Raw genomic sequence first — 12,631 nt, forward strand, 5'->3', positions numbered from 1 at the left:
ATAATTTTATATTCTTTAAAACTCTATCAATTTTTCCTACAATTGAACCAATGTAAATTTTTGTTTAAGAGTTAAAAAAGTTTTCTTTTTTCCCACTGAAATGTTCAATGTCAATTGAACTCCAAATCTATTAAATGTCAAAGTAACATCTTACAATGATGAACTTTTATCCATAAAATGACAACTAGATTTGTCATCTCATTCAACTTTTTTATTAAACTTTTCATTATAGATGACTAGATCTTTTTTATTAAACTTTTCATTATAGATGACTAGATGCTCTCTAAATCACCAAATCATATAACTTTGATTTAAGGATAGTGATTGCTTTTCTAAATTGCCTATATGTTCTGACGATACTTTATTTTTGTATTTTATTAGTTATATGATTGGTATGTAAGCGATATATATGTAGGTTGTATGATACTATGATTAATAATATGGTGATCAAATACGATTAAATAAGATAAAAGTTTATTGTTTTTTTTTTTCATTTACAACTTCTATTCAGAATATCATTATAGGTTGTTTTTTTTATAAATTTAACACGAACCCTATTAAAATATTTATCCCAACAAAACTTCTAACATGTTTCATTGGTTTAGTTGAAAAGCTCACATGTCTAAGCCCACCTAATACAGGACAATTGAGGCCATGCTAACTTCCTCACCCACCACAATTTGGACTTTACACCTCACAATAGTCAAAGTCAACCTTATCGTACTCGTTCAACGAAAAGGTCAAACTTCCATTCCCTTATAAATACATCTCCAAGATATCCTTCATCTCCACCAAGCTCACAACACTAGAGAGTGAATATCCCCAAAAGGAAAGTTTTTACCAAAAGAAAGTGGGCGACCTGAGATTTAAACACAGAAAAAAATGGCAGCTTCAAAGTTAGTGTTTGTGTTGGTAGTTATGGTGGTTGCATCTCTCCAGTTGCAATCCACGGTGGCGCAGACAAGGCACGTCGTCGCAGACGCCTTTGGTTGGAACATTCCATCTGCTGCCGACACCTACACCACCTGGGCTTCTGGCCAGACCTTCGCCGTCGGCGATTCTTTGTTTTTCAACTTCACCACAGGATTCCATGACGTTACAGAAGTTTCACAGGCGGCGTACGGCCCATGCACCATCGCTAGCCCCATTAACTCCGTCACCACCGGCCCTGCTACGGTCACCTTGAGGACTCCCGGCAACCACTACTATATCTGTAGTGTCGGAGCTCATTGCAGGAGTGGTCAGAAACTTACCATCAACGTTGGTGCAGCCGGCACTGCCGGTACTCCTCCTCCGTCTACCTCCAGTCCAGCTCCCGCTGGTAGCATGATGCCGCCGCCATCACCACCACCGCCAGCTGGTAACGCGTCCCCATCTTTCACCGCCGTGGTACCCGCCACTTTCTTGGCCGCTGCCTTAGCTTTCTTTTACTAGATTTTTTTTGGTTGATTGTATGGTGGTGTGTTTTTATGTTTATTTTTTTGTAATAAAACAAATGTGTTCGTTTTCATATATAATTTTAAATAAAAATATTTGATTTTTGCTTTTAAATCTGTGATCCTCGTCCATAAATAAATAAATAAACCAACAAACCAATCCAGTGAGTTAAAATTAAATTTTAAACCAACAAACAAATCTAATTTTTAAAAGAATTAGTTTTATCATTTAAAAAAGGCTAAACGGCACAGCTTATTGTTCATTTACCATTTCATTTATTGTATGATGACAATTAAAAATAAATAAAATCTGCTTAGAGTTAAAATATATATATATATATATATATATATATATATATATATATATATATATATATATATATATATATATATATATATATTTTGCAAAGTTGTCACTAAATGCTCCGGTGTCGGTCGTCCTTATTGTTTGATGTTGATCGTATTGATTTGGGTCTATTGGTTGTTATTTTTTAATAATTTTTGAAATTCATTTACATAAATTATCCCTACGGTTTGGGGTAATCTGCAACGTTTATCCTTATTTATTTATTTTTCACTTGAAGCATCCTTAAAGGTTTAGATTCACATTTGTGCAGCCATCACACCATCTTCGTCCATAAACAAAATAAAACTAACTTAGATTCATAAATCAGCTTCAAAAACATGCAAAATGTTAAAGCCAACCTATATTAAGAACATCGTTTTTCCATCTTTGAAATCTATCATTGGTCAAGAACCAATATATAATTATATATACCTAAACAAAGATGTTCCTTCCCCTTACAAGCAACACACAAGCTACTGGATCCTTCACAAAATTACATCTTATAACTTCATTTCTAGCTCCAATGTCGAATGAGAAATAAAGAAGTAACAAGGTGAAAGTGATTTAGTAGTTTGGGATGAGAGTCGCGTAGTTTTTCTAGTGTTATGCTTCTCCATTAATAAAGAAAGGAATGAAAGGTCATCAATTATCTTTTTCGACAATGACAAACATGTTTGCACAACGTGGAAAGGGGAAGTTATATATATGATGAGATGAACATTTCTGATTTCTTCTCAAGACCATTGGATTGTTGAATTTTAAAGGGATGAATCATAGCACATGGTCATCCATGTCTAGTCCTCATTTTGGTTATTTATCAATGGTGATACCAAGAATACGACATAAACATTAAATGCAATATCAATAGTGACAACACAAATAGGATCGTCAAAACAAAAGTGGTGAAATGACAATATGGACGACACATGCATTAGGGATGACATCCAACATGTCCAACTAGATGTCGCACATAATGCTAAAGTCTCCCTTATTAATGTCACCCCTAATTCTTGTAGTAATGTATTATATATTTTGTTATAAAAGATAAACATGTCATGGTATAAAATAAGTCTGAATGCATAGAAATTTTTCTAGTTAATGTATATTCTAAATAAATATATTTTTAATATTAATGTTTTATAATACATGTTATAGGTTTATAATCAAACAATAAATTTAATGTTAGTAAAATCAAAGTTGTCCTTTCGTAACTACTTTGACTATAGAATTATAAAATAATCTTAAACGTCAATTAGAAAAATATATTTCGTTGAAAAAAATGATTACTTAATGGTGGCAATATGGACAACATTATGGGTGATTTATGTTGCCCCTAAAATCGAAGTGTGAGTTTAAAAAAAACAAAGCATTATATATATAGGGTTTTTTTTAGATTAAACCTCATTTTTAATTTTCTGAAAAAACATTTACATTTTTTTCTATTTTTTCTAATTTAAGCCTATAATTTTTATTTTTATTTTCGATTTATCCTTTATACTTTTTTTGTCGATTTAGACCTTATATTTTTTCAAATTAAACCTCAATTTTATTTTTTTTCTAAAAAAAAAACTCTTACATCTTTGTTATCTTGAAATATTTATTGCATTCAGTTGCATAATTTCAAAATAGATGCTTCCAACTTCATAATGGTTGACGATCGGTTAAGAACATTGTAAGTTCCTATAATGATATGCAAAAATCAACCTAAGATACGCAAGGATCATTAGTTTAATCAATGGTTATCTACATTGAGGTTTTTTTATGTTGGTTATGGAGAAAGAAGGGTAAAAGTTGTTATTGTGGGCTTTTTTATTCTCATTGGGGAGCCATGACGTTCTATGATGGAATTTGAGAAAGACAAGAAGCGGAGATGGATAACATCCGTTGGTGAGAAAGGAAAGAGTGGGAGGGGTTGTTTTTCTTCCATCATCGAACTTTATGAGTCCTAATGAGAATAACCCTAGATTATACCAATGATTCTTACACATATTGGGTTAAACTTTTCTAGATGATTACCTGAACCTACAACGTTCTTCAGCATATAAATTAATGATGTCACCTGGAAAAGAAATTTATGTACTTGTCAAGAAATAGAGTTACATCACAATCTCTCTAAATTTATTCCAAACTATCATGAAGCTGAGAGTATCTGTCATGAAATTATGGAACCAAACGCAATAAAACATTCAAGATAAAAATGATGTAATGATTTGTAGAAAATAGTTAATCTCATAAAAAAACCCCTTATAGTTTGTGTTTCTCCGGATTAAACAACGGTTTTGTTTTTTCATGAAAAAGACCTAGCAATTTTCATTTTTTCTGATCTGACCATTTTAGTCATTTTTCTCCAAAAAAATTGTAAAATGTGATGGTTTTTTTCAGGAAAAACTAAAATTTTTGAGGATTTGTTCGGAAACATTTAAAAGGTTGAGGGTTTTTAATTTTGAAAAAAGACAAAGTTGTATTAAGTTTTTTTTTCATAAAAAGAATAAAGATGAGGTTTAATTCGGAAAAAAAAATACAAAATATAAGATTTTTATGAGATTAACCCTTTCTAAAAAATGTTAAGGTTTAAACTGAAAAAATGAAAATATATAGAGGCTAAATCGAAAAAATAAAAATATAAGGGATAAATCGTAAAAACAAACATTGTAAGGACTAAATCAGGAAAAATGGAAAAAAATATATATAAGGCTTTTTCAAGAAAAAAAATTAAATTTGATCCAAAAAAAAAAAAAAAAAAAAAAAAAACCCTCAATCTCTAGGGTTTATTCTATGATTAACGGATAAAATAAGCCTAAACGCATGTAAAAAGAAACTTTTATTATTTTATGTTTATTCTAAATAAATTTATTTTTAATATTAATGTTTTATAATACATGTTATATGTTTTTAATGTTAGCAAAATCAAAGTTGTCTTCTTGTAACCAAGTCTCTTATACTTTGATTATAGAATTATAACATGATCTTAAACATCAATTAGAAACATATGTTTAAAAAAAAAAAAAAAAAAAAAAAAAAAAAAAAAAAAAAAAAAAAACCCAACAACAACAACAACTGAATATGCGTTTTATTTCTAGATGCCATTTGCAAGACGATATAAATTATAGAATAATCTTAAACATTTTTTTTTAATTTATTGTTCTTCATCTTCCTTTTTTTCTCTTGAAAAATACCATAAACAAAACATTAAAACAAAATTTAAACGGAAAACTAAAAACTCACAAAAACATATTTTGTGCATAAATTCAAAACCACCTCTTTCAAAAATATCAAACCTCTAACTTGTTTTCAAACATAAAACCTATAAATTCATAACAAAAATCAAAATACCAAAAAGCGTAAAATGGAGAAACAGTCCTAATATATCAACAATTAAACCGACGCCTTCATCAATTGGATGAGACATTAAAGAAATGAAGGATGTGTGTGGTGTTGTCAAGAACAGTTTTGTTTCACTGCCAACTTCTCCATGTACATCTTGATCTTACTAATTTTAGACAAAAATGAGATTTAATTAGTTTTTTTTAGGTGTAAGGTTTTAAAATGTTGAAGCAGAATAATCTAAAAAGAATCGGAGGCATGTGATTTAAAGACTACAATTCGATCAATTCCACCATTTTTTGGTTACTATGCTTTTGAGAGAAATTGGACAATGGAGCTTGGTTTATTTTGACCCACATAAGCATGGCCATTAAGTAAATTGATAGTACTTATTCCAGTCCATTACATTCTTTTATTTATTTTTGTCTGAGTACGTATTTAGTTAGAGAATTAATGAAATACAAAACACATGAGAACCATAAATATTAAGAGGATAGCATGTATTGCAATTGACATCCCATTTTATAAAACTAGTACCAACCTGTGGCATTTTTGTTGATGCATATTCAAAATACATTCAATGCCCATCTTCATGCTCTTCAATCTTAATGGTATATCTACTATTCTACTCCCCCAGAAAGAGACACTACACAAAATATCTAAAATATTCCACAAACATAGATGTACTCATAGTCTCGAGTTCCAAAGATTTTCTGATTATATAATAGTTGTGAAACTCATGTAATACATGAGTTAAGATATAAATATAAATATAAATATATATATATATATATATATATATATATATATATATATATATATATATTTGAAAACGTTGAATTTATAAGAAAATAAGAAAAATAATGAATTATTATAATGAAAATGTTTTTTATCTATTAAATTTAACCAAATAATTTTAAAAAAAAATAATGAGCTTTAATTTTAAGAATTTTGAAATTAAAAGGTAAGTTCTTTAATGACATTAATATATCTTTATTACTACATTTATTATATTTATTACATTAAAATATTATGTGAAATTTATAAAAAAAAAAATAGAAAAATATATAAAATGGCATATGGAAAAAAATAATTCAAAATAACTACAAAATTAAATTTTAGAAAATTAAACGAGAGTATGACAAATAGCAAAAAAAATCTTCATTTATTAGAAGAAAAATGTAAACCCCTTTGGGAACAGTTTTTCACTGTCATTTGTGGATTTTTTTTCTACAACATTCGTTTTTTAATTTAAATTTTACCTTTATCAATCTCGATGTTTCCTCCACCGCTTCGGTCTCCCTACTCTTCTTCTCACAGCTTTGTTCTTATTTTCTTCCACCGACTCCTGTTCTACCTCTCCAGAAAACGACACCCAAATCCCTTTCATCGGTGTAATTTTGATGGAATAATTCAGAAATAGATTTAATTGTTTTATGCCATGTTTTTTTTATATGTTGAATAATTCAAGCCATGTTGGCTGTTGAAGTCCGAGTCTTAAGTCAGTAGGGGTAGTTGTAGAAATTTTAGCATTTTCTTTGTTTAAATAGATAGCTAGTTGTGAACGTTGGTATGATCACTTTCTTTTTCAATTCAGTGAAAAGGCTCCAAAAGCTATAAGCTTTAAGCAGTTCTTTTGTGCTCTGTTTCTCTTTGTTACTGTTTCATTGTTTTACCCTTGATAAAAGGCTTGTGAAAAACCAACATTTGGTATCAGAGCATACCTGGTACATGCCCAAATATCAACCTAGAAAAGAAGAAATGGCAGGCAATGGCAGCAATGGGAATGGTGACAAAGATGGGCAAATCACTCTACACTATCCGATGTTGACTAGAAGCAATTACAGTGCATGGGCAATTAAGATGAGGGTCTTTATGTTGGCTCAAGGTGTCTGGGATGCAGTAGAACCCAGAACAGCCAACACTCTCGTTGAAACAAAGAAGGATAACATGGCATTGGCTGCCATTTATCAGGGAATACCGGAGGACCTGCTCATGACATTAGCGGAGAAGAAGACTGCCAAAGAAGCTTGGGAAGCCCTCAAAGTTATGTTTGTAGCAGCTGATAGAGTGAAGGTTGCCAGGATCCAAACACTCAAGGCTGAACTAGAGGCCATGAGCATGAAAGAAACACAGAATATTGATGACTTCACGGGAAAAGTAATTAACATAGTCAGCATGTTACGAACCTTGGGAGACAAGGTAGAAGAATCAAAGGTTGTGAAGAAGTTACTCAGGGCAGTGTCGTCCAAATTCCTTCAGATTGCCTCAACACTCGAGCAATTTGGAGATTTGGAGTCAATGTTCGTTGAAGAGGTGATCGGAAGACTCAAAGCATATGAAGAACGCATGAAAAGCTCAGGTGAAAGTGATGATCAGAAGTTGCTACTAACTTACAAAGAATGGTCCAATCGAAACAAAAAGAAGCTAGAAGGTGACTCAAAGCAAATATCAAGTCGTAGCGGATCGGGTGGCATACGTGGTGGTCGTGGCAGAGGTAGAGGGAGAAACGGTGGAAGTCGTGGTGGTCGCGGTGGCAGAGGCGGAACACATCACCACAAGGAAGGCAATTCCTGCGCATCGAGTAGCCGTGACAAAAGTAATATTTAGTGCTATAATTGCCAAGCGTATGGACATTACGCATCTGAATGTAAGAACCCACAAAAAGAACGAACCCTCGAGAACAACCTGATCCAAGAACATCACGACAATGAGCCTGCTTTGTTGCTGTCAACATGTGAAGATGAGAGCCTAGTGTTCCTGAATCAAGAAAATCTCAGTCCCCAATTGAGAACCCATGGAAATCAAAAGAAGTCATCTTGCACATGATACCTTAATACAGGTGCTAGTAACCATATGACTGGAGACAAAACCAAATTCATGAATTTGAATGAATCAATCCATGGTTTTGTGAAAATTTGGAAATGAATCAAGAGTGAGAATCGAAGGCAAAGGCTCGGTAGTTTTCAAATGCAAGGATGGTGGGTGTCGAAAACTAGATGAGGTGTACTACATACCCGATTTATGTAGCAACATCATTAGCCTGGGTCAATTAGCTGAAGGCGGAGATGAGATAAAAATTAAAGATCCATTTTTATGGGTGCATGACTCGATTGGAAAGTTGCTCATGAAGGTTCGAAGGTCATGCAATAGACTCTATAAAATAGAGCTAGAAGAGATCACACCCACCTGCCTAGTTGCTAAAATTGATGAGTCCATATGGTTATGGCACAAACGAATAGGCCATATCAATTTTAATTCAATGAAGCAAATGGTGGAAAAAGGCCTAATTGAAGGTGTGCCTCAGATGAAAATCCCCACACAGCCATGTGAAGGATGCTTGATGGGAAAGCAGACTCGAAATTCATTCCCATCCCAGACAAGTTACAGAGCAAAGAAGAAACTGGAATTACTCCATGGTGATCTTTGTGTCCCAATCACACCTCCCACACCCACTGGAAACAGATACTTCATGCTCATTGTGGATGACTACAGCAGAGTAATGTGGGCTTACTTAATGAAAACAAAGGATGAAGTTCTTCAAACGTTCAAGATGTTTAGAGGGAAGGTAGAAACGGAGATTGGAGAGAAGATAAAAGTGCTCAGAACTGATCGCGGTGGTGAATTTCTATCAAATGAATATACAAAGTATTGTAACGAGACTGGGTTAGAAAGGCATTACACCTCTCCATACTCCCCACAGCAAAATGGAGTAGTGGAGAGGCGTAATCGAACGGTACTGGAAATGGTTCGTTGCAACCTGAAGACAATGACAATGCCTGATGCTCTGTGGGGAGAAGCTGTAATGTACTTTGTGTATGTTCTAAACAGAGTTTAAACAAAAGCCTTGAAGAATTCGACACCATACGAGATGTGGACGGGAAGAAGACCACATATCGAACATCTAAGAGTATTTGGGTGCGTGGCTCACATGAGGGTAGCAAATAGTCACTTAAAAAAATGGAGGATAGAAGTATTCGTCTTGTTCATCTGGGAGTTGAGTTAGGATCGAAAGCATATAGATTAATGGATCCAAATACAGGAAATATGTATGTTAGTCGGGATGTTGTATTTGACGAGAATCAGGCATAGATGTGGGAAAATAGCGGGAAGATAAAGGAGACACCAGGGATAACCTTCACTGTCTAAGGATTTAAATTTGATGATGGATTCGATGATGAAATTGGTGATTGGGTACCAGATACCCCTGATCAAGGGCACATGGCATTAGATTTAAATGAAGATTGGGTCAATTTTGACCAGTCAAATGACTTAACTGACCCGGGTTCAAGCCAACCGGGTACACCCATAAACTCCCCAAATACACCCAATTCCAACACAACGCAAGATTCCCCAATTCACACACCAACGTCGAACACCACATCCAACTCCACCGGCGGAGGAGCACCAAAACGATATCGGCTTCTCACCGATCTGTACGAGGCCACAGATGAGATCCACATACCCCTGGAAGAACTTCAATTAATTCGTAATGGTGAAGAACCATCCTCATATGTCGAAGCGATTAAAGAAAAGGAATGGGAACAAGCAATGGAAGCGGAGTTAGCATCGATTGAAAAGAACAAAACATGGGAGTTAGTCGATCTGCCAAAGAATCGAAAGGCCATCGGTCTAAAATGGGTCTTCAAGCTGAAAAAGGATCCAAGTGGAAAACTAATCAAGCACAAGGCTCGGATTGTGGCAAAGGGATATGTCCAGAAGCATGGAATCGATTACGAGGAAGTTTTCGCCCCAGTAGCGAGGATCGAAACAGTGAGGCTAATTCTAGCCCTAGCAGGTACAAATGGGTGGAAAGTACATCACTTGGATGTAAAATCGGCGTTTCCGAACGGTAACCTAGAAGAAGAAGTCTACGTATTGCAACCACCAGGTTATGAGAAGAAAGAAGAGCTAAACAAGGTCTTGAGGTTATCCAAAGCACTTTATGGGCTCAAACAAGCTCCTAGGGCTTGGAATGCTTGCCTGGATCGACATCTAAAGAGCATTGGTTTCACGAGGTGCGCTCATGAGTACTCTGTCTATACCAAGAGGTATGATGAACAAGCCCTAATTGTAGGAGTATATGTAGATGATTTAATTGTAACAGGGAGTTGCCCTAAAAGTGTTCAAAAGTTTAAGAAGGAGATGAAAACTAAATTTGAGATGAGTGATTTGGGACTTCTAACTCACTACTTGGGGATTGAAGTGAACCAGAAGGAAAGTGGGATTACATTAAAGTAGGAGTCCTATGCAAAGAATCTGCTTGTCAAAACAGGTATGCTAAACTGTAACCCTACAAAGACTCCCATGGAACACAAGCTCAAGCTCAAGAAAGAAGATGGATCTGAATTGGTAAACCCAACAGAGTATCGAAGTATAGTTGGTGGGCTGAGGTATTTAACTCATACCAGGCCAGATATACCCTTTGTTGTGGGCATTGTAAGTCGATTCATGGAAAAGCCAAACTATGAATCACTTACAAATAGTAAAGGGTATTTTAAGGTATATAAAAGGAACCTTGGATTTTGGCTTGAAGTACTCAAAAGGAGAGGAACCAGTCACGCTAAAAAGGTATACAGACAGTGATTGAGGAAATGATGTCAATGATCGAAAGAGCACTAGTGGCATGGCATTCTTTGTGAATGAAAATCTGATGACATGGGCATCACAGAAGCAAAAATGTGTGGCTCTCTCCTCTTGTGAAGCAGAATTTATGGCTACTACTATAGCAGCTTGTCAAGGGATTTGGCTAAGGAGACTACTTAGTGAAATAACCGGGAAAAATATACCACCTGTTAAGCTGAAAGTTGATAACAAATCAACACTTGACTTGATGAAGAACCCAGTCTTCCATGGCAGAAGCAAGCATATCGATATTCGTTTCCATTTCATCAGGGAATGCATTGAAAATGGTGATATTTCTGTCAGCCATGTTTGCAGAAAGAAGCAAAAGGCTGATGCCTTAACCAAATCATTGGGAAGATTGAAGTTTGAGGAAATGAGAAGTCTGCTTGGAGTGATGAAGGTATGATTTCTGGATTAAGGAGGAGAATGATGGAATAATTCATAAATAGATTTAATTGTTTTATGCCATGTTTTTTTTATGTGTTGAATAATTCAAGCCATGTTGACTGTTAAAGTCCGAGTCTTAAGCCAGTAGGGGTAGTTGCAGAAATTTTAGCATTTTCTTTGTTTAAATAGATAGCTAGTTGTGAACGTTGGTATGATCACTTTCTTTTTCAATTTAGTGAAAAGGCTCCAAAAGCTATAAGCTTTAAGCAGTTCTTTTGTGCTTTGTTTCTCTTTGTTACTGTTTCATTGTTTTACCCTTGATAAAAGGCTTGTGAAAAGCCAACAAATTTTGCCATGACATTAATCCTATTTTCCGTCTTACCCCATCTCTCTTGCTCTCGGTATTTTGAAGGCCTATTATGGGTTTTCTACCCATCGCCGTTGAAGACCATCGCTTCCGATGCACTGCCATCAACAACAACTGCTCAATTGGTGGTTATTATGATTTCTTGAACATGTTCTCAAGACCCACTTCAAGCAGAAGGTCCGTTCAAAGTTTTTTGTTAATTTTTCTGTTTTTTTTTCAATATCGGTTGAAAATGAACATGCAATGTCCTAACCCATGTGCATTCATCTCGATTCTCAGGTGGGGTATTAGGTTAACCCTAATTCTAATACATAAAATGTTTTTTTTGGCCTAATTAACTTAAATTATTGTATTGGTTTGGTAAAATCAACTAATTTCTTAAGGTTTCTTTTCAACTGGAATGCAAATGAGTAAAACTCTTAAAATTTGGAATTATATTTTCTACTTCTAAATAAATCAACAAACTTAAAAGTGAAAGTTCTTTGAATATGTTAAAAGAAAACATAAAGATAATCATGAAATTTCTTGAAATTCCACTTCCGCCATTTGAGTTTTTCTGTCCAATCTTTTTTTCTTTTGGGAATCATCGGCTCCAAGTGATTTCATGAAATCCAAGCGGTTGGCAAATGGTGGAAAAGGACCGGCGAGGTCCTTCAGTTCCAAAAACATAATAGATGAGTTTATAGACTATACTCCAAAGGGAAGAATCAAAAAGAAAAAAAAAAAAAAAAAGAAAGAAGCTTTTTTTTTATACAGAAAGTAGAATGTCACACACAGAGGTTGGAGTTCCCATATTGTTCTCCCTAGGTTTGGACCTTTGCATATCTACATAATTAATACCCAATGAACAATTAGCTCAAATGTAGCAAATTTCTTAAGTTACATGAGACATAGTCATGACAAAAGTCTAAGTGAAATGAGAAAAAGGGTTAGAAATTTCCAAACTTGGAGAAATGGACTGTGTATTTCAAATGCAACTAGCAAACAACAACTCCAGTATTTGTGTAATTAGAAACTATCTTCCTAAAACGTTCTTCTGATTATATTAATTCATCACTTACAATATTTTTGCAAAACTTTTTTGTACACAGTTAAATGTAACTCTGTATATCCTAATCCAGATGTGTACAATTTCTTGGTTGACTG

The 12,631-nt window shown here is 34.2% G+C and overlaps 1 protein-coding gene across 1 annotated transcript; it reads left to right on the forward strand.

The window, feature by feature from the left end:
- Positions 1 to 774: 774 nt before the first annotated feature.
- On the forward strand, positions 775 to 1,551 carry LOC145063391 (umecyanin-like). The gene has a single exon (XM_079010994.1). The coding sequence runs from the start codon at positions 883 to 885 to the stop codon at positions 1,432 to 1,434; it is 552 nt and encodes a 183-aa protein (XP_078867120.1). The 5' UTR covers positions 775 to 882; the 3' UTR covers positions 1,435 to 1,551.
- The last annotated feature ends 11,080 nt before the right edge of the window (positions 1,552 to 12,631 follow it).

Source organism: Lactuca serriola, chromosome 7 (genome assembly GCF_051521515.1).
Source record: "Lactuca serriola cultivar US96UC23 chromosome 7, Lser_US96UC23_V15, whole genome shotgun sequence".
In the NCBI taxonomy this organism is placed as follows: domain Eukaryota; kingdom Viridiplantae; phylum Streptophyta; class Magnoliopsida; order Asterales; family Asteraceae; genus Lactuca; species Lactuca serriola.

Excerpts from the sequence above, each read along its gene's own strand:
- LOC145063391 (XM_079010994.1), top strand. The coding sequence starts at position 883 with ATGGCAGCTTCAAAGTTAGTGTTTGTGTTGGTAGTTATGGTGGTTGCA.